At 43.0% G+C, this 26,255-nt stretch overlaps 2 protein-coding genes across 4 annotated transcripts in view; one reads left to right on the plus strand and one right to left on the minus strand.

The window, feature by feature from the left end:
- LRP4 (LDL receptor related protein 4) overlaps positions 1-8,558 on the minus strand; it is a 99,908-nt gene extending 91,350 nt beyond the window's left edge. For all 3 annotated transcript variants that reach the window (XM_035115078.3, XM_035115069.3, XM_035115085.3), the window contains exon 1: positions 8,179-8,558. In XM_035115078.3, coding sequence (XP_034970969.3) covers positions 8,179-8,263 — 85 coding nt within the window. In that variant the 5' untranslated portion in view covers positions 8,264-8,558. The remainder of the gene's footprint in view (positions 1-8,178) is intronic.
- The window catches only part of CSTPP1 (centriolar satellite-associated tubulin polyglutamylase complex regulator 1), a 135,854-nt gene continuing 117,759 nt past the window's right edge, over positions 8,161-26,255 (plus strand). The window contains exons 1-3 of the mRNA XM_088654181.1: positions 8,161-8,841; positions 15,873-15,999; positions 21,712-21,806. Coding sequence (XP_088510307.1) covers positions 15,917-15,999; positions 21,712-21,806 — 178 coding nt within the window. The 5' untranslated portion in view covers positions 8,161-8,841; positions 15,873-15,916. The remainder of the gene's footprint in view (positions 8,842-15,872; positions 16,000-21,711; positions 21,807-26,255) is intronic.

The raw sequence follows: 26,255 nt of genomic DNA on the forward strand, positions 1-26,255 counted from the left end.
CCAAGAGAAGCCCAGCTCAAAGGCTCCTCCATCAGGTGAAGCCAGCAGCATACTTTTGAAAGGGCATGCACTTTCAAAAAGGAAAAGATTTATCATATTCCTGAAAAGATTTCCTTAAGTAATATTAAAGGAACAGCCACAGAGACAACAATAGAAAGGGGACTTAGCAAAGATCTGTTTCTCTAATCGGGACAGTGGAACCTCGGGTTGCGGACATAATCCATGATGGAAGCACGTCCGCAACCCGCAGCATTCATAACTTGCAGCACCACGTCTGTGCATGACGCGATTTGGTGCTTCTGCACATGCGTGAGCGGCGAAACCCGGAAGTAACCCTTTTCGGTACTTCTGGGTTCCCCGTGGTCCATAACCTGAAAACACGTAACCTGAAGCATTTGTAACCCGAGGTGCCACTGTATTTGGCAGGCACATTCATTAACAGGTTCATGGTTTCCTCTGTAAAATTAGGCTGTATCCAGGATATTATTTATCTGGAGAGATAAATAAACCAATTAATAATAATAATATTTTATTTATACCCCGCCCTCCCCAGCCAAGGTCAGGCTCAGAGCAGTAGTAGATAGTAGTAGCAAGGCAATCTGCATCTGTTCCAGCACTGGTTGTTGTTGTTGTTTTATATTCCGCCCATCTAGCTGGGTCTCCCCAACCACTCTGGGCAGCTTACAACATAATACAAGAGAATACAAGAGAAGTGGCAAAATGAGGGAGGGATTTCCTAACTGCAGCCACGTCCCCTTGTCACATACAAATCAATAGTGGTGAAATTATCTACACCAATTGTGTTTCACTCCTAAAAGAAACACCAATCTAGCATGAGGACATGTAGATGTGCATTCAGCTTTTCACAAACCAGAAAGATAAAAAATATTTAATACAGTATACTTTTTTTAACTGTTCAGAAACGTTTGGGCACAGGGTAAGGGAATGCATTACAGTGGAACCTCGGTTTTCGAGCGTCTTGGAAGCTGAACATTTCGGAACCCGAATGCCAAAAACCCAGAAGTGAATGCTTCAGTTTTTGAACACGCCTAGGCTTCCACTCTGCTTGTTTTTCCATTTTCTTAATGGAAATTGCCAACAGTCCTTTGCGCCTCAGTTGTCGAACATTTCAGAAGTCAAACGTTCTTCCGGAACGGATTACTGTACGTTCGACAAGAGAGGTTCCACTGTACTAAAAAATGGGCATGAAATACTCAACAGGCACAGTGGCAGTCTCAATAAAAGGTATGCACAGATACAGCAACGGTGCTGGCCATCCTTCTATGAACTGTTTTTATTTTCCCAGTCGTTGCGGGGGTGGGGGTGGGGAACCAGCTGGACTGACAGACAAAACATTGCAATGTAACCACTTCAATTATTTTTTTACAATTAAACAGTATGTAAATTTTATGAAATAAATAAATGAATGAAAACACAGTGGCAGTCAAAGAGTTAAATCTTCAAACTCATGACTTTTGCATGGCCATAAGAGCCAAGTTTTCCTGCTTGCATAAAAGGTTTGCACACCAAGAAGAAAGAATAAGAGCAAAAAACGCATGGAAACAAAAACATGAGATCTCAGGGATTGATTTTTACAAAGCTTCATATTGTATTTGTCTTAAAGCACTTGTTCCACTGTATAATCTGCATTATTGTCTGTTATTTTACATAGGATATTTGTGTGTGTGTGTGTGTGTGTGTGAGAGAGAGAGAGAGAGAGAGAGAGAGAGAGAGATGAGAGAGAGAGAGAGAAAGAGAGAGAGAGAGAGAGAGAGAGAGAGAGAGAAGAGAGAGAGAGAATGCTGTAAGAGCACCATAATTATAGTAGTATGTTTCAGTCCCACATCAATTAAGGGAACCTTTTTTTCATACTTCAATGCCCATAAAGAGAAAACCAGTAAGGGCACTCTATGTATTCTGTGGAAATAAGAAAAAAAGATAGAACACTACAAAAGCTTTAAATGAGTAAAAACAAAAATTCAGATAACCTGAAATGTTTTATATAAACACATAGAGACAATTAATCTTTCTGTATTTGTATTCCTTTCTCATGGTTGTCACCCCTCAAAAGGAATACTGTACAGTATAAGGAAAGCAAATTGTGAGAAACTCCTCAGATTTTATTTGATCTTCTACCAAGATTCAGCTGGTGGGGCTTTTCAGTAATCCAATCTCCCAAGCTTATTAGAAGGCTGTCTTGCCATTTTAATATATATTACACACATACGCAGTTTTTGTAAATGATGGCCTGTTTCTTCCATGTCCCCCCCCCCCAATCCTTTTTATTTGCTTCCTGGAATAGCATTTTTTCCAAACAAACAAACAAAACCTGCCAGTAAAGATATAATAATAATAATAATAATAATAATAATAATAATAATAATAATAAAATATCCCAGACAATCTGCATTCTAACATAAAGAGAAGTGTAACTATTTACATTTCTGCCTCATTTTCACAGAAACAAACATAACTGGGAAGATAGGTATTACTTTTATTGAGGAGTGTAACTTGTTTGAGACTGAAAATATTTGTAAATATCCATTATTACCCTGCAGCAAACTAGCAACACCCTTCATTTAAAAATGACGGGAATGTTACACCCACCATTTTTTTTCCACTCCACCTTTTGAGTCTACTACAGATCACAGAAATAATTTAATTTATCGGGATTAGGAAAACTGTCTTAAAAAAGGAGTTCACAACTGTGAACTCAAACTGACCTAATATTAGCCTTTCAGAGTCTATCAAGTGGTTTAAGATTAGAAAGCTTTGCCTCTGTATCTCTGTTATACAATACTCACAGAATTCTAGAATCCTAGAATCAGAAGGGACCCCTGGGGTCATCTGGTCCAACCCCCTGCATTGCAGGAATCAAAGCAAAGCATCCATGGCAGATGACCACTTGACTTCTGCTTAAAAACCTCCAAACTACATTCTTCAGTTCCCAGGCAGAGATAATTTTCTATTACTTAAGTCTGTACAAGGTAAGGTGTAAATTCTAAGGACAATTCAAAGTACTCATCTCCAGTCAGCCCAGGAGAAATTTGCTTGCCTATAATAGATTTCTAAAGTAGAATAAGCAGAAAAAAATTACGCAAGGAAAGAAAGTCAAATGGGAATCCAGAGGTTCAAAGAGCTAAGAGACCTTTCAGAGGAAAAAGCAGGAATGTAGGTGTTAACTAGGCTCTTTGTTCTACATACTTTCTTGCTTGAAGGGGTAAATCAAAAGGGACCAATCAACAGAACGATTCATTTAATTTGGTTTGCTGCATATATCATCATCATCATCATTTCAATTTATTGCCAACACTTTGCCAGCAGGTCCCAGGGTGGGTTACAGCAATTTAAAATTCTATATTAAAAGTTTTTTTAAAAAAAATGTATAGTCACAGGAATATAAATAAATCTCTCAGGTATCGAAGGCAAGGGTAATTCATACCAGTCAGGCATGTACACTGGTAAATTTATTATCTGGCATTCTGAACTTCAGGACCGACATAACAACTTTTATCTTATCAGCCTTCTTTTTGATAGCTGCCATAGTACTTGCTGAAGCAAAGAGCTACTGCCAAATTAACCTGTGGGTCACTTTCCTCTTCTATCATCTGCAATAGTCTCAGGAGAGCCCCCAAAGTTTGCAACCACTTTTTAGCACAGGTAGGCCAAAACTTCTCCTATGGGTCACTAGGCAAAGGGTATGTATTGGCTGCTGAAGGTCCCAGATAGGAGCTGCTTAAACAGATTTTAGGTAACAGGGCTTAGCCTTAGAGGAACATCTGCTGAAGACTTCAGAGAACCTTGCCAAAAGAGTCTCAGTCTCCGTATATGGCAATGTTATACCACTCACTAACACAGCAATACATAGCACTGTGTCCTCAATTTCCAGAAGGAATGCTCCTGTTCAGGGTTCTAGTCAACTAGTCAGGCCTTCCCCCATTCATACAGAGATCTTCTTTTTCCAACTAACACGCATCATTCTGTGGCTACTCAGCATGTTCAGCCATCATACGGCAGGTTTTTGTGTGGCTGGATAAGTAGATGCTGCCTTAGGTTTGGGGTTTTTTAAAATGATTTTTTGTACACCTGAAAACTTCAGTATTCCCTGTGGCACACCAATACTTTCCTCTTTGTTTCCAGCAGCCTTGTTTGGGTTGCAACCCTGTTAGCACTCACCACCCGAGTTAACTATTACAGGAAGTACATAATAATATATAATACAGACCAGAATATAGAGATTCAAACATTAGGAGCACTAGTTCCCAATATTCTTTCACACGGTGTGACCAAGAAACTGAAACCATGGTGAGAGTGCACAGATTGAAGCAGACAGAGTTCTCCATTGTTGAAATCACATGAGGGCAGGAAATATATTTAGCACCCTTTCCAGAAGGTGTCTGTTTCTGAATACACTTAACAGTCGTACCTTGGATCTTGAGCAGCTTATTTGCCAAATGTTTCAGCTCCTGAATGATCGAAAACCAGAAGTGAGTGTTCCAGTTTTTGAATGATTTTCAGAAGCCCAATGTCCGGCGCGGCTTCCAATTGGCTGCAGGAACCTCCTGCAGCCAATCGGAAGCCGTACGTTGGTTTTCGAATGGTTCCGGGAGTCAAACAGACTTCCGGAATGCATTCTGTTTGGCAACCAAGGTATGACTGTACTGTACTTTCTTCCACACAAATGAATGGCTGCCATGCATTCCTACAAGAAAAGGTAAAGGATGTACCTGGGCACAACAATGAACTGAAGTTAGGATGGGTCCTCCATGCCAGAACCTGGATGGACCTTTCACTGACCTTTCCACTCAGGAGTCCTTAAAACTCTCCTCCACAAACATCTCATCTATCATAATAATTGGGAGTTTGCTAGTACATTCATGATACTGAGCGACCGCATGTCACAGAGAAAAACTACAAGGACAGAAGATGAAACTTCAAGTTCAAACATCTCTCTTAAAAAATTGATTGGAGTGCCAACTTCCCTCTACTATTAACTACTAAATTAAGGTCAAGGGGAAGTCATTCAAAATTATTGACAAGATGCAGCAGTATGTGTGCTATATTCTGTTTGAATCATTGCTATATTTTAACTATGGGGCATGGTGTGGAAGCCATGAAGGCATGCAATATTAACAAACTTATTGATTATGAATAAACGGCACCACACAAAGACCAACCAACAGTTCTCGCACAGCCACAGTAGCCTCACTTCTGAAGAACCTAAATCTTCCCATAGATACTGGCATAGTGCAGCACAACAAGGTCACCATGTAAAAGCTGTGAATAGGAATATGGAGGGCAGACATCCTGTGTACACACACTCAGATGCCGTACAAATAAAGGTGCGGCCTGACAGCACGGTATAGTATCACAACATTAAACAGGAAAGAGTTTCTTATCTGAAATTATTTGCTTGTGCCCTTCGTTCTATTAACCTTTTAAGCATATGAAGTTGTCTTCACAATCACACTGGAGCTACTGTTCACAAAAACAAAGAGGCACCAGCTCTTACAAGTATCCTAAATTTAAGCATAAATTATTTTTCCCCAATTAATTTTTTTTGTCTAGCATACTTCAGCGCTGCAAGGAAGTATTAACAAATGGAGATAAAACTAAAATCAGCGAGTAGAAAAACTGAAGTAGAATGCATATATGTGGAAGAAAATGTGGTGAACTGTTTATTCAGGCATAAACGCTTTTCCCCAGAGGGACACTCAGGAGAATAATGCTGGAATGAAGCCCCAGTTATGGATGTTGCTATTCCTGAGTCAACCTGGCATAAAAGTGCCTTCTGCAGACATCAACACACTGCCACTTAACAAGCAAGCATGACAAATGACCTACACTTTACAGCAAACCATCCCCCCCCCAACAGTCATTAACTGCCAGGACACATTAAATAGAAGCACCTGGGTAAGAGCCAAAATAAAATCCCTCCCAGTCCTCTATCTAGGCTGTGGTCTAGCCTTTAAATTGTTCCTCTACGCTCTCACAGAACTTGCCAGAGAAATTTAAACTCCTCCGGTTAGCAATAAAAATAAATTAAGGTTCCGCCGGTTCTATCTGGCATTTTCAAACTATCGCTCCTGCCACTGCAAGGGTGTGTGTGTGTGTGAGAGCGCAAGCAGCATTCTGATCAGAAAGGAACTGTTTAAGCTAAACACAACCTCATTGTGCCCCAAGGCCAATGCTTGTGAGAATGATGGGAGCCAATACTTCTAAGGCAGAGACTTCCTGCAACTCCCAATCAGCATCTGGAGAGACAGGTGGATGAAATTACACAGGCAGCAGCCAAAAGAAGAGGAAGATGCATTTATGCTTCCGACTTCCTGCTACAGAAAATGTCAACTTGTCCACAAACATCTGGGAAACTTCGCTCTCCCCCCCCAACAACAACTTCAACTTATTAATAAACAGCAGAGCATATCTCCTCACACACTCCAAGAACACTATTACTCTGCCACTGTTTATTGAGCACCAATAATGTGCTCAGCACACATCTGTGAACCACTAACCACAACACATTTTCTACATCAGTTTCAAATACAGCACTGCAAAACACTTAAGACGCACAGTCTTCCTTCTAAACAACAGGCAGGGAGAAAGCTGCTGTTTTCTTCTTCACATGCTTTCCTGCTCCCAACATAGTTATATTATTACTACTATAAAAGCACTCCCAAGACCACAAAAAATCTGAGAAGGGGAAAGAAAGTAAACGGAGCCCAAGATTTCACCCTAGCAGATCTGTACCTTTAAGAGGCTAGTCTGGTAGGAAGAGCAGCTGCATTCCTGCTGAGGAAGGGCTGCTGTCCCAACACGCAAGAGAAGGCTAGAAATAACCTGCACACATACAACCTTCCAGCGCTGAATTTAACAATGCCACAGTCTCTCACTCACCCGCAGCAGGGAAAGACAGAAAGAGGGGGGAGAGAGAGAGAGAGAAGGGGGGAGGTGAACAGAAAGGGATAAATTTAGTAGATCAAACTTCAGAGGGGAGGAGGTGGGCGTATGTGCATCAAAAGCGGCGGCTGCCCTTTGGAGGAGTGGGGGGGGGAGCAAGCAAGCATGTGTACATGAAGGAAGTGGAGATCCCTTTGCTGTGGCTTTGCAGGGATCCGGTTGGGTTGCAAGAAGAAAGCTTTGAAGGGTTGGGATAGGAAAGCCGATCAGCGGCCCGAACAGATGCATGCTCTACACATGCGAAGGCTGAGGAGCAAGAGAATCGCCGGAGAACGAGGCGTGCGTGTGACGGATGGGACAAAGACAATGCCAAGTAGGGAAGAAGAAAGCAGGTAGTTAGCACGGCGGGATGCCCCGCGCGCCGGCGCCAGAAACACTCGAGCACCTCTTGCAAATGAGCAAAGCTGCCGCCGCCGCCGCCGCTGCTCCACCCAGCTGCTCCTGCGCGTGGAGGGAGCGGGCTTAATTCGAGCCAGAGTTCAGCCAGGCTTTGCCCCAGAGCACCTCCCCGCCACCAGCAGCTCGGGCAGTGTGTGTGCCGGATTTGGCCGGGGTGTGTGTGTGTCCAAATCATTACGCGAAGTTGTTGTAGCATGTGCAGAGTGCTCTTTCTGCCCTCGCCCAGTGAACACAGGCAACTCTCTCCGACACACAAACTCTCCGAAACTTGGATGCCATCACTTCTAGTTTTAGAAACAAAGGGGTGGGGGAAGGGAGGAGGAGAGAGAAGACTGCGAGGAGGTTTCTCTGGTCCACAGCCACGAGGGAAAGGACCGCGGGGAGCAAAGGAAAGGGGGGGTCCCTGCAACGCTACCCTAAGCGCGCTAGGTGCTATTTAAAAGTCCTGCTTTGTTCAGCGGGATTTGTTCCCAGGTACGTGCCCAGAGAGGGCTGCAGGTCTAGGAAAAGGGGAGTACCTCTGTATAGGCTCAAGGCAAGAACACAGGCGCACCCGCAATGAGGGCCAGAAAAAAAGCCACTGGCCGAGTCCGGGGATTCCCGGCGAGAGCTCAGTCGGGGCTCGGTCCGAAACGTGAAGCGAGACGAGCGCGCACGGAGCAACTTCGACCGCGGGCGCCGCACGGCAGAAAAGCAAACTGCGCGAAGAGAAAGGAGCCTTTCCCCGACGCAAGTGCCCTGCGCTGCGGCCGCGTCTCGTTCACGGCGGCTGAGAACAGCGCGGGAAACCGGGGGGGGGGTCCCTTCGTAAGCGCTTACCTCGCACGTAGAAAAGGGCTCCCAGCAGCAGCAGCAACAGCGGCTGAGGAGGAGGAGGCGGGCGGACGCCCCCGTGCCGCCTCATGGTAGCGACCCCTGCTGCAGCTCCCGCAGCCCCTGCACGACGCTGTCTCTCCCCTACTTGGCGAGCGGCGAGCAGAAAGTTGAGTTCTCCCGAGTCGTTTGGCTGCACGGCGGCGGCGTCCGCGGCTCTCCGTCCCTCCCTCTCCCTCTTTCTCTCTCTCCGCGGTGCCGGCCGGGCGACCTTCCCTCCTCCTCAGAGCGGCCGCCACCACCACCAGGCGCCAGGACTGGCCGGGGTGGCTCGCGGTGCGTCTGGCTCTGGTTGGAGCGGCGGCGGCTGCTGCTTCTCTCAACCCCGCGCCGACGTCTCTCTCCACCCCGCAGGAGCGCGACGGCGAGATTGGGGCTCCCTCCGGCTGCCTGCTCCGCCTGCCCGCCCCCGGCCCTGCCCTCGGAGGAGGAGTCCCGACGGGGCAACCTCCGCCTTCGCTTCTCGCCGACAGGAGCGGCGGCGGCTACACGGCCGGGCACATTTCCCCAAGTTGCCGAGAGGGAGAAGACGAAGGCAATCTGAAGTCGCCTTCCCGCCTCAGCAAGAGCTCACAGAAGAGCAGACGAAGCTGCCGTGTAATGACTCAGGTAGTCTAACTCAGGACTCCATACTACACTAAGAATCTTCAACCTTTTCCTACACGGCGGGACCCACTTTTCTCCCAAACGTGTTTGGTCTTTTTGGAGAGGGAGCTGGGATCCTCTGCATGCAAAGGAGGTGCTCCACCACCGGGTTAGAGCCCTTCAAATTATGATTTATTTGTTGCATTTATATCCCAACTTTTCCCTCCAAAGAGCTCAAAGTTCCCAAGTACGTGCCCAGAGAGGGCTGCAAGTCTGTACATGGTTCTTTGCCGCCGCCTCCTCAGTTCATCCTCACAATAACTCTGTGAGGTAGGTTAACCTACCACCCAGTGGGCTTCATGGGTGAGTGGATATTTGAACCCTGGTATCCCAGATCTTAGTCCAGCACTCTAACCACAACACTACATCGGGTCTCAAATCACCACCAGCACCAGGCCATCCCACACCGCAGCCCTTACAGACTCAGAACATTTTGAACACAAGTGGAAGTTTTCTCCCACAGTGTGCTGAGGTTGGTGGCAAGCCGCTGCCTCGCTCACACCATATAGGACAACCCCCTGCCTTTACTGATCAGCTGGTGCAAACGTACACATCATCCCTGTTCTCAGCTCAGATACGGCAACTCCACTTGACTGTGTCCAGATGCATAACATTATCTATCACTCATTTCAATTTTCAGGTATTGAAGATGCACACATACTCTTCCTGGTTGCTTTTGGTACTTCATCAAAATGGGAAAGTGGTATGCACTTTTAAAGCTAGTTCAATAAGACTTTAAATGATATACAGACAGTAGTGAGTTGTATGCAATGATGGCTTTGGCAGACCTACGGTACATTTTTGGAGCCCTGAAGCTTGAATTGTTATGGGGGCCCCTTCGCAACCAGCAATGAAGTAACACCTGTTATCTTCTGGGGTTGTTCCATGACAGATCACCACACCTCTACACCTCTACAACATCTGCACTACCAACTCTCAAACTTTGGGATTGTTGAAATATAAACAACAAACTAATCAATTTGAGTTGTGCGACTCAGATTGGGTCTACTAGTCTAGATCCATTTTTTAAAAGCAGCCTGGGTTAAAGTTGCTTCTGGGGCCCCTCTGGGATTAGCGGCCCTGGAGCTTAAACTTCATTAGTTTCATAGTAGATCTGCCCCTGAAGGCCGGGTACCTGACTTTCACCAATATCTCTCTCACTCAATACTTGAGATGGGGGAGGGGGCTGCAGAATAGTATAGGATATAACACAAAGGGCTGCAGTGGATAAAAGGATCGGCAAAATATCTATGATGAAATCCCTCCCCATTAATGCAAAGCCACCATTGCACAGAAATAACTTTTTAAGTGAACAATAAAAAGCTACAATAACAACTAATAGAGACTAATAACCCCCTTCCAAAAAATGTACAGTATTGTTAAATTGACAACACTATCTCCCCATTCCATCCCTTTGCTGTGTGCAAGGATCTGTGTTTCCTCAAAATATTGTAAATTTTGTGACATTTTAGTTGGTCCTAATAAAAGTATTGCTTGACTGGGGTTTTTGGTCTTTCCTTCGATGTTATGGAACAACATGGCTGCTTTTGTTTTTTAAAATATTGTGCAAAGTACCATGAGGATAGGGAAGAAAGTAGGAGAAATACTGTAGTCCAGATAAAAAAAAAAGAGGAATGTTCACAAGCTTTTGACTTTCCTAGTAACTCTTCCAGACCACTAATCTATGGGAAGGAAACTTCTTAGCAAACCACTGGGCATTTCATGCCTCTCTTTAATGCTAGGTCAGTTATCCTAAAAATAATTATAGCAAGGCCAGCCCTACCCTTAGGCAGAAACAGATGGATGCCTTAGGCAGCAGATGCCGGTAAATAGTGAGGGGTTGGTTGGAGAGAATAGTTCTGTGTGCCATGCAGCCTTACCTCTTGCATCTTCCAGTTGCTTTAAATTCAGAGATTTAAAGTTTTATCAAGTGTGAGGTTCTGGTCTTAGCAAAAATCTGAAACTAAAATCTTACTTACTGAACCCACAACAGCTATTCTATATAGAAATCAAGAATTTGAGTACATCTGGCACCTCTGATGAAGTGAAACCACCAGAGATAACTTTGGAATGAAGGCAATTCTGCAATTGTAAATGTTGCCAGGCAGCTGAGGTAGGCAACTGGAACGCTGATCTGTGATTGTCAAATGAATTTTGGATCTTAGGTCTTTGGCAGCCACTGGTTTCATACATTTTAATAGCAAGTTTGCCTATTTCATAACTATTACTTGAGGCATCCAAGAAAAAAGTTACTGAACACCCCTATTAATGCGGAATTTGTTGAAATATTTGTAGTACTTACAAAGTTATTGTAAGTTTTGTTTATGAGAATGTACCCACTTGCAGGATATTGCTTCATAAACTATACAAATTATTATAAAAATGTAACAGCTTTATTTCTCCATACAATCTGAATGAGGCGAAGCTGTGCAGATGCTGGAATAGTGCCTGTATGCAGTATTGGACTAGATGAGGAAGTATACATTGAGCTTGAAATCAGGCAAGACAGCAGCATTGTGAGTGAATGATTCCTGTGTTTGATGATTTGTTAGTTGTCTTCGCTGTATGCTGTACACACCCTGTGAGGAGCCAGGTCTGGGATGCTCCTGGATCCAGCTTTGTCACTCAGTGGCCAATAATAGCTTTTGCTAGTATGGCAGCTGTGACCATTCCTAAACCAGGATAACTTTAGGTATTGGTAACTTCATGCCTGGATTACTGCAATGCACTCAATGTGGAGCTTCCATTGTGACTGGATTTAGTGCAGAATAAAGGTAAAGGTAAAGGGACCCCTGACCATTAGGTCCAGTCGTGACCGACTCTGGGGTTGCGCGCTCATCTCGCATTATTGGCCGAGGGAGCCGGCGTATAGCTTCCAGGTCATGTGGCCAGCATGACAAAGCCGCTTCTGGCAAACCAGAGCAGCACATGGAAACGCCGTTTACCTTCCCGCTGTAGCGGTTCCTATTTATCTACTTGCACTTTGACGTGCTTTCGAACTGCTAGGTTGGCAGGAGCTGGGACCAAGCAACGGGAGCTCACCCCGTCACAGGGATTCGAACCGCCGACCTTCTGATCAGCAAGCCCTAGGCTCAGTGGTTTAACCACAGCGCCACCTGGGTCCCCCATTGTCCCCCATTGTGACTGGATTTAGTGCAGAATACTTCTGCACAATTGCTGAAAGGAGCAAGATTCTATCAGCATGCTGCATCTCTGCTCAAAGATCAGAGTGGTTGCCAGTTTGTTAACAGGCCAAGTTGTATATTATTGAATACTATTAGGACTTTACAACTTTGGCCTTATTTACTTGCAGGATCGCACTGCTCCATCCATGTCTACTTTATTGCTTTGATTTGTGTACTTTTACAAGTGCCCTATAATGTTCTTTCTACATTGGTGAGGAGTCAATCTTTATTGTAGCAAGCACATATTATTTGAAACTCCCTACCTACTATTTAAAGTGCTTAGCAGACTATTGGGGAAAAAACTACTTCCAGACAGCAGGCTTAATCAGAGTCTCACAGACTGGAATTGCAATAGACAACTCTGAACCCTATTAAAAACCAGTTTGCCGCAACCAAAAGAGGTGAAGTTGCCATAATCCACAAGGAGTCTGTCTCTCACACACAAAGTTGCTTGATCACATTGGAAACAACAAATAATCTTGTGCCACCTTAAAAGAGTGACAGATTTATTGTGACCTAAGCTTTTGTGGAGAAAAGCTCGCTCCATCAGTGTTATCTTCAGTTGGCAGATTTACTTAGTTGCAGGAGAGGGGGAGATAGTTGGTAAACAGTGGGTTCAAAAGGGCAGGAAATCTATGCAGCGATCTGTGTGTGAAATTTCTACACAAATGCATACAAGATAAGGACAGAGTGGCTTATTCACAACACCAGCTTCTATGCTAATGCTATCTCTCTAGTGATGCCATGAGGTGTAACACCTATTGTGGGAAAAGAAGACTGTGTACACATTACTTTTACTCCAGCTCCAGTGCGCTGACACTTCTGGTGTTTGAAGCTGAGTACTGTACACATATTAGCCAGAATCCATATGTACCCGGTAGTTTATTGAAAAATACTCATTACATGTGTTGCTCCTCAGACCAGCTTCCATCTGATTTGAAAATGTAAGCCCCAGTTAGGCTGAGGTGTGTGCAGTTCAGGCCCCCATTATGCACAGATGACAGCTTCCTTCTGTAAGGAATTATCTCTTCATTGTATGGCTGATGTTATTCAGTCATGTAACATCATTACTTGGACAGAACTGGTGTCCGGATTTGTTGTAGGACCTAATATCTAGAGTTAGGCCTCTTGTCTTAAGAAGCCTGAGGCTGTGAGCAAGAAGTCAGTTTAGATTGCCTATAAGCAAAGACAAGACAAGGCCTGCATGAGCGAAATATCATTATTCAGGTTGGGCTACTGATAATTGATAATATGCCAGAGCAGTTTTATCTGAGAGGTGACAACAAAATGTGTTCCACCAGTTCCTGTTCTGGGCCTGTCCAGTCATAGGCAAAACCTTATTGATCTGTTTCCTCAATTCATTTGGTATAATAAAAAAAATTCCTTCAGTAGCACCTTAAAGACCAACTAAGTTTTTATTTTGGTATGAGCTTTCGTGTGCATGCACACTTCTTCAGATACAGTGAAATGGAAGTTTCCAGGCACTTATGTAGAGAAGGGGTGGGGAGGGGTGGGGATGGGGAGGGGGGATCACTCAGAAGGGTGGTGGAAATGGGTGATTGACTGACTGATAGCTGTTGATGACCGCAAACGACTGCAAATGGTTTTGCATGAAAAAGCAAGGGTTGAGATGGCTGAAGATCGCTTATCATGTATAATGAGATAAGAATCCGATATCTCTGTTCAAACCAGAAGACAGAAAAACCAGTAGGAGAACACTTCAATCTCCCAGGACATTCTATACAAGATCTCAAAGTAGCTGTCTTACTACAAAAGAATTTCAGAAATAGACTGGAAAGAGAAGTTGCTGAATTGCAACTTATCACCAAGCTCAAAACCATGGAGGGACCTGGTTTGAACAGAGATATCGGATTCTTATCTCATTATACATGATAAGCGATCTTCAGCCATCTCAACCCTTGCTTTTTCATGCAAAACCATTTGCAGTCGTTTGCGGTCATCAACAGCTATCAGTCAGTCAATCACCCATTTCCACCACCCTTCTGAGTGATCCCCCCTCCCCATCCCCACCCCTCCCCACCCCTTCTCTACATAAGTGCCTGGAAACTTCCATTTCACTGTATCTGAAGAAGTGTGCATGCACACGAAAGCTCATACCAAAATAAAAACTTAGTTGGTCTTTAAGGTGCTACTGAAGGAATTTTTTTTATTTTACTTCGATCCAGACCAACACGGCTACCTACCTGTAATCATTTGGTATATACAGTCAAACCTTGGTTTACACCTACCTTGGTGATCGCTTCGGTAAGTGACCGCCGCAGACCCGGAAGTGTTTACATCTGGGTTCCGCGGCGTCGGATGCACAGATTGCTTCTTCGCAGCTCGTGCACGCGTAGAAGCGTGCCTTCAGGGAGCGACCGCTTCGGGGAGCGGCCGCCTCCGTGGAACAGATTGCGGTCGCAAACCGAGGTACCACTGTATTGTAGTTATACAATGCCTAAGGTTTTTCTTTAGGGTGTGAGTGCTATCCTAGGGACTGGAACAAAAGTGTTTATATAACCCTTGGCTATAGATGATGGATCATTTGGTTTGCTTTGAGAGGTAGCTCGAAGAAAAACAGGTAGACGTGTGCAGTAGTCAGGTGGTTTCCAATACAGTGGTACCTTGGTTCTCAAACTTAATCCATTCCGGAAGTCTATTCCAAAACCAAAGCATTCCAAAACCAAGGCACGCTTTCCCATAGAAAGTAATGCAAAACGGATTAATCCGTTCCAGACTTTGAAAAACAACCCCTAAAACAGCAATTCAACATGAATTTTACTATCTGACAAGACCATTGATCCATAAAATGAAAGCAATAATCAATGTACTGTACTATAAAATAAATAAGGCAGTCTTTGTAGTCACAAAAACAAATTAACCGAAAAAGCCTCAAAAACAAAAATGCTAAATAAATAGCAAAAACAAAAGCACTAAATACAGTGGTACCTTGGTTCTCAAACTTCATCCATTCCAAAATGTTTGAAAACTAAGGCGTGGCTTCTGATTGGTGCAGGCGCCCCAGAAACAATAGCCAACAGTCGCATCGGACATTTGGCTTCCGAAAAACATTTGAAAACTGGAACAATTACTTCCGGGTTTTCAGCGTTTGGGAACCAAGGTGTTTGAGTACCATGGTGTTTATATGCCCATTGCATGGTTGCATTGCGGTGTCCAGCCAATCCTGATGAGCAAGTGACCTATCGCTTTGCCTCTGTAGTGTCCAGAAGGTGATGGACCAGCTGTGTGGAATGGCCCAGGCTCAGGCACTGGAGATTGGTCCATTAGGGCAAATGGGGCACTGCTCCACCCATCTAACAGTGCTGTCTGCCAGACTCCACCTGACTGCCTCCTGGAAGTGACATTGCTTGTCAGATTCCTCCTCCTTACACTCAATGTCAGTCTAGAAGAACTCAGCAGGGAGAAGGATGGGCAAAACACTGGAATGAGTTGGCTCTGTGTGTCATTGGCTATGACTCTAACTACTTATGGCTTCTCTGCCTTCCATCCTGTTAGTTTCAATGGGTAACAGTTGCCGGTTTATGGTCAGATGGAAGTTGTTGAAATCCTGGTAGAATTTTTCACTTGAGTTCAATGGATCGTACTTGCAGGGAAGTGGGAACAGCCTGAAAAGAGCAGAACCATAATCCTTAAGTTCAGCTACTATGAAGAAAGGTTGCAGCATTTGGGACTGTTTAGTTTAGATAAAAGATGAGTATGAGGTAACATGATAGAAGTCTATAAAATTATGCACGACATGGAAAAAACGAAGAGATAATAAAAGTTTTTCTCCCTCTCTCATAACACTAGGACTTATGGATATCCCATGAAGCTGACAGAGAAAGCACTTCTTTATGCAGCACATAGTTAAACTATGGAACTCACTCCTCCCACAGCAAGCAGTGATGGCCGCCAGCCTACAAAGCTTTAAAAGATGGTAAGACAAATTCATGGAGTATAGGCTTCAGAAGCAATGCTTCTGAAAATCAGTTGCTGGAAAGCACAGGAGAGGAGAGTGCTTTTGTTGTCGAACCCTGCATACATGTTTTTCACAGGCATCTGGTTGGCCAATGTGAGAACAGGATGCTGGACAAGGTCGACCATGGGCCTGATCCAGCAGGCTCTTCTTATGTTCTTGTGTTTAATGTATTTCCACTGTAGAAAGTGCTCAGTTATGCCTGGATATATGTGCTTAACAAAAGCACTTTCCTTTTTATGCCATAACTTGATTTTTCTTAGAGCCGTTGATAAGGATGGTGTTAAAGGGCTTCTGAGCCTTTGTGTCATATTGATTGGCTCTTCCTTTATCTACATGCTTATTGAATAAAGGCCTAAGAGGTGTGTTTGACACACACACACACACTCTCTCTCTCTCTTTCAAAATCTGTTGGCTCTAGCCTAACTCAATGTTTATCTATGATTTGAGCCAACTTGTCCTTTAGCCGCTACTAAGGTTGCCTGGCACTGAAGGCAGTGACCTCAAGATCACCTGTGGATCTTTTTAAAATATTGGAATCCTTTATTTTCAGTCCAGAATGTAACAGATGGGAAAGCTTAGATAACAATATTTCACACACAGTAAGCAACAGGTTTTTTTAAGCCATGGAGTTAACCACAAGTTAACCCACGGACAATCAAACAAACCACCTGAAGTACTGTAAATATCTTCTGCTAACATCTAGTTTGTAGAAATTTGATAGATTCTTCACCCCCAGGAAGGTAGTTCAGGCATGGCCACCTTGACCAGTTTAGGGATCTTTAGGTATTTCAGTGTCTTTATAAAGAGAAGCCCAGCACCAAAGTGTCCTATCCTAAGCTGCAAGTGGCTAGGTACTTACAATGGCCAGGTTCTTCATGTCCAATAGCCTTATATACCCCACCCGGTTCTGTTCTACAGTCAGTATAGTGCATGTGTAATAAACACCACCCCATGTTCAAATAACATCTGTGTGGCTAGAGCTAGATTAATTGCATCTGGGTGGATTATTTGCCTAACAGGAGGTTTGCATGTGGTTCTCTGGTGTAAGCACTGACCCAGGTCAGTGTGAGGGTTAACCAGACCATGTAATCAGGAACAGAAATCCAGACCACAAAAGGAAAATGATACAACCAAACTTCACAGCGTAATCACTACAAGTAGGTCTCAGTACGATTACTTTGCTCCCAAGGCTATCAACCGTAACAACCTAGCCCACAACAGAGAATGGTTACTGAATGATGATGGCTCCTCTCAGAGCAGCCTAATGTGCTACTTCAGGAGTGGTGGCCAGTCCTTTGATCGTCAGGTGGAAATGGGACCCTGATCTCCTGTGGTCAACCAACCAATGGAATAAATAAGACTGATATTGGCAACTACTGTCCAATAAATCTTGCCTGGAGCTGTGTTGGATGGCTCGTCCTTCCCTTCCCTTCCGTCTCTCTCCAATTTATGCTCTCTTGTCTCTTTGCATCCATGTTCTTCTCCCTTTTAAACTGTATACTGTATACCCTTTTAAACCATATTCTATGGTTCAGTGCCATATTGGTACACAAGGTGTATGACACTTGTGCAGATGCCCTGTCTATACGAAAATTATAAGCTCCCCAAAACATGGAAGAAATGTCATTATGCTCATTTGAATCATCAGTTTACTGGAACCTCAAGCCATTTCTGGACAGTGTTTCCCCTCTTCAGCCTCATCTTCTCTTCTCATATATATACCGCACAGCCTCTTTTTGTTTCCAGTTCTTCCTCCAATGTTGGCACAGCTATTGAATTTGTTACTGTATGTTCAAGGTAATTCTTACCCATCAACATCTGATATGCTCTGCACTTTGGGGCAAATAAGGAACAGGGCACTACTAGCCAGCATCATGCATCAGATGAACAAGGATGCTATTTTTTACTTACTTTTTTTGCTTTTCCTGTTATCTCCAGACATAAACATATTGTTGCATGCCACCCCAATCTCCAAATCCACACAGATTTTATTTATTTCATAAAATTTATATACTGCTTAATTGTCAAGAAAACCCAACAACCTCCAAGTGGTTTACAAAAGCTGAAACAATAAAATTAAAAATACACAACCGTACTTTAAAACATACAAAGTTAAAATACTAAAACAGATTAAAATTACCACAACTTTCTAAGCATCTAGGTAGGCTTGTCTAGACAAGAATGTTTTTAGCAGGCTCAAAAAAGAGAGAGTACAGTTGTTCTCAATAGGCAGGGAGTTCCAAAGTGCAGGTGCTGCCACACCTAACAATTGAGTTCCTACAAATGTGGCACCTGCAGCAGTGCCAACTGGATTCTGCCAACCAAAGTAGTTGAGTGGGCACATGAAGGGTAAGGTGAACTAGTCCCAAGCAATCGCTTTCCTCCTGCCAAACTTTCACTGGCTTCCCATCTCTTTACTGTATGCATCAGTCTTAGGGTTTGATGTCTTGGCATCAAATAGTAATTTATTTCCTACAAGTTGTGTGGAGTTTGAATTGGAATAATTGCTGGCATTTTGCTTGCATGCAGTTTGAGGATTATAGTACAAAGATCCTGGTTACTTTTGAAAAGGCGGATGGTAAACAAAAATGAGGAGAAGCAAGGCTTAAAAAAAACCCAACACCCTGCACATTAAATTGTGTGGGGTTGAAACAGCATATTTAGGACAAGAATTTTTATACTTTAAACTTCTAGAGCTCTATGTGCATATCCATTGCATTTTTAAATTCGTGGATTGTCTGATCTAAGCGAAGAGGTTGTGTCATTTTTGCTTTGTTCTATACAGAGCATATCAATGTGCTGGTAAATAATAAATATGGTCTCAAGTCACACCGTTTAGATTTGTATTTGATCTCTCTCACCAAAGTTGAGAACTCATTATTAATGAAAAAATATTTCACTCTCATTGACATTTTGTGGTGTTTGTGAGATTTTAAAGATTTGAATAGTTTGTTGGGCTTGGCTTTGTTCGGTCAGTTTTAAGGCATCCTATGTTTCCCTTATTTTATTTTTATTTTTAAAGTATATATATTGTTATAGATTCTGGGTGTTAGAGTTTGTGGGTGCAAGTCGTCCATAATTTTTAGATTTAGCAAAAGTTAGAGTTAATCAAGGTTTGACTAAACATGGAAACCCCTGGATTTGGCTTATTGGCAGAGCTAGTTGAGTGTGGGCCATTGAAGAAACAAAGGCGGATGGTGGCCAGTCATTAACCCATCAAGGAAGCCATTAAGAGGGTGGAGAGGTACCAGAAAAGGAGGTGTGGGGGCCTTCTTCCAGCTGTGTGTTTGTGGGCAGAGACAAGAAAGCTTTAGGATTTCAGGTCTGGGTGATGTAGGCGGCGGGGGGGGGGGGGGAATACAGTAGTTTCACTGGGTTAGCAGCGACAAGGAGGGGGAAGAACACAACATGGGTAGTCTTTGCTGTGTGTCATTTCCAAAAGGAGACACAGACCCTGGAATCTCGCACCGCTCTGAGATTGGGGTGGTGTGTAGCACTGTTTTATTGTAAATATCACAGAGAGAGAAAAAGAAAGAAACAGTGTAAGTTTATATTAACAACAAAAGTTATTCATAAATCATAATTTGGTTGCCCTCCAAATTATGCCCTCCAAGATGGCATAAGAGATCGCTTACATTTTAAAAGGACAAAAACCATGCAATTGACATTTTTGTATTAGCTCAAGCACTGCTGTCAAAGTGGTTTTTGGAGCATATGAAACAGAGTTTTTGGAAGTTATTAGGTGTTTAGAGGAAAGGAGTGCCTTCTCCCCCTTCCTTGGTATCCTTCCCATCTTGCCACATCTTACTTTTACTGATCCTCTCTGATCTGTCATGTTTCCTAGGCCTTCTTTGTCTCTATTCAGTGTTTTTCTCTGAAGACACATCACAGGCACACAGCACAATTTAGGACGTAATTAATTTTTTAAGACTCTGCGGGCTGCATATTGAAAACATGCTTCTGTTTGAAAACTGTTCTTTTGGGAACCATGAGCACTGCCCAAGAGGATGGAGCACATTCTCCCCAGTTTCTTTTTCACATTGCCACAGAAACATCCGTATCCACACATCTGGACAATAGGAGAGAGAGACAGTGCTGAGTTACAGGGACTATTACTCTGCATACTGGAATGAGGGATGAGAAGTACAGGCTTTCCTCAGTTGCCCCCCCAGGATGAGCTAAGTCTTGGCTGTCAGTTACATTTCCTAGGCCAGGATTTCCAAGCAATATTTATTTTGACCAGGCATTTTAAATCCCCCCCCTCTGGCATGAGACTAAGCCTGCCAGAAATGGCTGTTTTTCTTCTCCGCATCATTAGGGAGGCAGCGTTCCAGCAGTGAAGGGTCACTCACTTGGTACTTAAGTACTTTTAAAGATGTTTCCTTTTCCTTACTGAACAGATAATTTGAACAGAGACTGTCAAGAGACACTCCTTCAGTTTCTTCCTCCCCAAATCCACTTCTCCCTTTGTCATAGCTTGAACTCATCATGGCCAAAAGATGACCTCCCCTGAGCTTAATGTGATCAGCAGCCATGACAAGATGGCTCTGAGAATGCAGCCTTGTAAGAATTGCAGGGCTCAGGATATAGGAGTGCAGCCCAAAGATTTTGAACTCTAGATGACAAAGAAAAACATTTTTGTTTGCTTTAAATATATTAGCTCCGGAGGGACTGCAATAGATGAAGTGATTTGGTGAGACTGACAGAAATTTCTAAACTTTTTTTTTTAAATTGAGACCTGTAAAATGCTGCTGTACTGTAAAATGCTGCTGTTTGGTGTGTTGTTTCTCAAACCAGCTTCACACTTGGAACTCTTAAGCCATTTGTTTTTAGCCAAGGTGTGAACATCTTTGCACTGGGTAAAAACAAGTACTCTCACCAATGTTCCCTGGTGTGAACCCTTTGAAGCTGTGCTAAGGTGAACAGCTGAGGGGAAAGTGCAGGGAACAGTTTCACTGTGCTCTAAAGCAGTAATGTGAACATACCCTAGGTGTGAACCTTTTACTCCGAAATAGGTTGCACTGGCTTTGCCATGTGTCACAAAACATTAAGCCATGGATTGTTGTTAGCATGGCTTGTTCAACAAACCACGAGTTGTTTGACAGACAAGCAAACAAGGAATGGATTGTTTCTCCAAAACTTTCATTCTTTTCCAGCAGTTCTTGCATTGTACTTTTGTATATTGATGAGGGTCTGATGTGGCCACATAAACCATGGTTAAGCCAGACCAGCGGATACAATGCCAAACCATAGTTAAAACAAACCATGGCTTCGCATTGTGGTTTGCTATAAGAAAGCAAACCATGATTTGTCTGCTGGACTGGCTTTAGAATTTAGATGATCAAACAAACTATTGTTAGTTTAAAACAAACAATATGTGTGAACCAGCAGGGCTGTCTCACAGGTAAGTTTACAAAGGCTTGAACCATAGAATTACAAATAAAAACCTCATGTTTTTCTCACTTCTAAGGGTGAAAATGTCTTCCTTGAGAATGTGTTCAGAAGCCTTCCATTCTGAAGATTGAGATTCTCTAGTCTCCTTCAGCAACTTGTTCTCTTGCTGAACTGCTCATATAATTTGGAAGCTTTCCTTCATGTTTAACCTAGATTGGTCCTGTCAGTTAAACTCACAGCTTTCTTTTGCAACTTAATTTTATTAATATTTTCCAGGTACAACAACATGAACAAAGATATAAAAGACAGCTTTCAGAAAATAACAAGGAATCAAGATAATCTGGGTGTTCAAGTCATCTTGACCTGCCTTAGTATGTATAAATAACTTTTTAAGACATCCCTTACAGACACCCTTCTTTAAAATATTTAACAATGTTATGTTCACACCTTGATCTTATCTCTAGATTTGTTTGGTGAAGCATTTTTGTCTGCCTTGATCTCTTTCCTGACCTAGCTTGAACCGAGATATTTGTGTTTATTTTGATTGGGCCAGAATACACAGAGTGTGTATCTGCCTCTATCATCCATGGTGAGGCCAGATGTGTGTCCCTTCTAAATGGGCTGATTAATCCTGGGAGAAATTAAACAACTCCCTACTTTTTGCAGGATTCCCCCCCCCCTTGAAAAATCAAATATATTTATAGCTTAGAATGATCCTGGTCTGTTACATACCATGTCTGAGACAAGTGAGGCCTCATAGCTGATCTGATTTTTTGATGTCTTAAAACAATTCACATGATTTATCCAGAGCAACAGGATTATGTTTTCTTCACAACTAGCATGGTCCAGCATTCGTAACTTGATTACTGTTATGCTTAAGTGGTAAGAAAATAGTGATTAATTATGATGGGGGGGGGCACTGTTTGCATGGGAATCCATGGCAGGGGTGGGGCAGTTGTCCCACAGATTGAACAGCCACTGCCCAGTCTGAGCCATTATGGTGCCTGCCTGCATTTTGCTACAACTGCATTGTGGGAGGAGGGGGAGGTCAAGAGAAAGCCGCCCTGTCCCATTTGGCAAGTGGGGATGGATGTGCAGAGCAAGCAGCTTGTACTATTTTTCTAATTGCCTAGTCCAAGGATTTAGGGTTGTCATATTTCAAAAAGTAAAAACCAGGACACCCCGAATGTTGTCGAGCTCAAAATTGTTGGGCTGGATGTCTGTTCCGCCTTTGAAATCCCAGTAATGTCCAGGAACATTCAGATGTATGGCAGTCCTAAGGATTCCCAAAATGTGGCGTATGGACCACCAGTGGTTTATGAGCTTTGTGGTCTGCAGCATGTCTGTAAATCTGTGTTTGAACATGGGAGGTGAGACATCTATCCCATTAAATATTTATTGCTTCTTCTGTTTCTTCTGTTGTAGCTGATCACATTACAATCTAACCTTCAAATAATTCATATAAATAAAAATACCATTAAAAATCTACATGCACCTTTATCTAGGCATCACTTCCCGCTTGCTTGCTCCTGTCCTTGCAACAACAGCTTGTGGTTATATGTATTGACCAAGAGTCACTAAGGTTGCAGCAGTGTGCGCTTCCTAGAATTTTCCTAGAGAACCGCAAAAGTAAAAAGTGGGTGTTGCAGGCCCAGTTTAGATCGCTGTGGTTAGCATGGGTACAGCAAACATAAGCTAGAAGGTATGCCAAGGCGCAATTGGCTCAAGAGGCCAGAACCGTAATTATGGCTCTCCTTCTAGAATACTGTATCACTTACACAGAGCATGACGGAGCAAGGTCAAAAGGATATAATGCCCTTTGCTCCAGGATTTCTCACCCTAGGTGGCATCTGGGCATATTCACAGAACTCTTCGGTTGCTCCAGAGCAGGACCCTTTTCAGATGGAGCGGGTGAGCGGGGCAAAAGGCAAAAATGGGTGAAGCAAAGAATGCAAATTTTACCTTTACACAGTAGGACATAACAGAGCTTCCACTATAGCTTACAGCCCCTGAATCAGTACTGTATTCTGTATATCTCAAGTGTAGGGTTGCACCCTAAATTCCCAATCCTATAAACAGAAACATGGGGATAAGCTGCATAGAACTCAGTGGGACTTACGTTGTACAGTATAGGATTGTGCTGATGTGGGTGTCGAATCAGCATGCATTGAAGCTCACTGTATTTAAGAGGATAAGGCAAAATAGAATATGTGCAACGAGTGCTTCATATCTTAAATGAGTGCTTCAAATATGTAAGTCGTAATTTCATATAGCCTTTAAGAGAAAGTCGTCTTTGTGAAAACAAATTTGTCTTAACTGTAAGTTTAGCAAGGTGTGGCGCAGATGAATTATGGAGCACCAAAGGAAAAATGGTATGCTACCATTGTTATAGGATTGGAGTGAATAATGGTGGGTCCCTTCCTGGCCTGTGATTCTGAATCTGTGATTCAAATCTAGAAGAAGAAACCTGTTGAACAAATTGGACCAGTTCTTAGCCTTAGCCACTCAGCTACACGTCTGTCACCAGCATCTTAAAGAGTGGGCCCTGTTGCCATAGAGACAAATGGATGGAATTCCCACAGCACCATGCTGGATGCCATGGTATTCTAGGAATGGTAAGGATAGCCAAAGTGGGGCTGTGTGTTCCTGCATTTGGCTGGGCTGGAAGAGAGAGGCTTGACTCAGCTGTGCTGAACCCAAAGTTATGCTCTTATGGGAAGCCCTATTAACCTAATGAGGAGACAAGATCTGTCGGAGTGTTAATGGTGTGAACCCTTCCATCCTATGCCTAGGTTGTATATATGTGATTAAGCCATATGTCATAATGGTACCATGGTCTCCATTAACAAGGGAACCAAATTCTAGATATATGCAGGCATCCCTGAAGACTCTCTCACCACTTGGAGTGTGTGCAAAACACTTCTAGACTTCATAGTTTCAGAGAAGGATTTTGAAAATGTTGTTTTGGGTCATCTGAAAAGCATGGTCACATTTGGGGGAAAAAGTATTCCTAAATATTTATTACAATTTCTATGGCTATTTGTGGTGCTGAAAAATATTTGGCATTTGCTATAGTACAGACTTTGAAAACTGCTTCTTCCAGCACAGTTATGTAGCTACTATAGCAATAATTGCCAGAGACCTAGGGAAATCAAATGTTTTAATCTGACTGGTGTGAGCCAGATGAAAATGTTCCAGTGACTGAGCCTTTTTGAAACAAGACGTTTCCCTTGGAATGGTTGCATGATGTTAATTCGTAGTTATTATTCTCATTGTGTCATTCACCCTACTGCTGTGGACGAGGAACTGGTGTTTAAGGAACTTCAGTTAATGAGTAAAAAAAAGTTTTCTACTTAGGTTTGGTTGTGCCAAACAGCAGGGCACAACACAGAAAAGGAAAAAGGAATGCATTCATGGGCCAAAAATCCCATAGAGCTAAGATTGTGACTTAACAGAAGAAACAGTGCAAAAAAAAAAAAAAAAAAAAACCACAAACCACAACAAGATGGAGATCAGGGTGTCTAAGCATATATTCTTCTTGGTATGCAGTCTTTATTGTGACTTATGTGAACAAATTCCAGACATATCCCTGCATTGCCACTCTGCACAGCCTTCTGCATATGTGGCCATTAACCACCATTCTACTCAGTGAAGCACCCCACCCCTTGCTCTTTCAGTGAGATCTAAGGAATGCCATGGGAAATACATAAAGTGGAGACGTCATCCAGGCTTATCCCTCTGTATGGGAACTGGAATCATAACTGGGTCATGGTTTCCATAAGTATGTACAGTGGTACCTTTGTTCTTGAACTTAATCCATTCTGTGAGTCTGTTTGACTCCCGAAACAGTTTGAAAACCAAGGCGTGGCTTCCGATTGGTTGCAGGAGCTTCCTGCACTCAAGCGGAAGCTGCATCGGATGTTCAGCTTCCAAAAAACGTTCGCAAACTGGAACACTTACTAAAACGTATGAGTACCAAAGCGTTCAAGAACTAAGGTACGACTGTAGAAAGGTGTTAAAAAAAAATGTATACAACAGTTTTTTTCAGGGGGTGCTCAAGGGTACGCAGTACCGGCACCTCTTTTGTTGTTGTTTAAAAGTATGGCGCTTACTGTAACAACTTCATGGTGAGTACCGGCATCTATTTTTCTAGAAAAAAAGTACTGCATGTACTGTACCATATATTGCTATTTATTAAATTTAAATACTGCCCTTCGTCCAAAGATCTCAGGGTGGTTCACAGTATAAAAATACAGGATAAAAGCACAAATAAATAATTAGAACAAAACAAAACCAATCACCCCCCCCCAACAGCTTTAAAAGGCTGTAGACTATTAATCAGCCAAAGGCATGGTTGAAGAGGAATATTTTTGCCAGTTGCGTAAAGGTGTATAATAAAGGTGCCAAACGATCCCACATTTTCCGCAGGAAACGGTGTTTCTCACAGAAAGCCTAACAAAAAGTGTTGCCCATTCTTTTGGGTAAGTATAGTTAGGAATTGCCTAGTACATGCTAAGTGTTTTACTGTCTTTTTGCCATCACATCAATCCTGTGATTGATTTCCTATATATTAAGAGTGAACTAATTCTCCATATGTGAATGAGCACAACTCTGATGTCATGTAATGTGAATTGGCTCTCAGATGCAAATCCATGTATTGATTTGGACTGATTTTTTTCTCAGTTTAAGAAATAGACTTACTGAAAACACACAATTATAATAAAACCCATCATGTACTTATCAGAGTTTAGCTTTTTAAATTCTCCTCACTTGCCGAAGAGCAGGTGATCTCTGTAGCGGATCTTGTAATAAGCAGCTTC

This window comes from Zootoca vivipara, chromosome 1 (assembly GCF_965207765.1).
Source record: "Zootoca vivipara chromosome 1, rZooViv2.hap1.1, whole genome shotgun sequence".
Classification (NCBI taxonomy): Eukaryota; Metazoa; Chordata; class Lepidosauria; order Squamata; family Lacertidae; genus Zootoca; species Zootoca vivipara.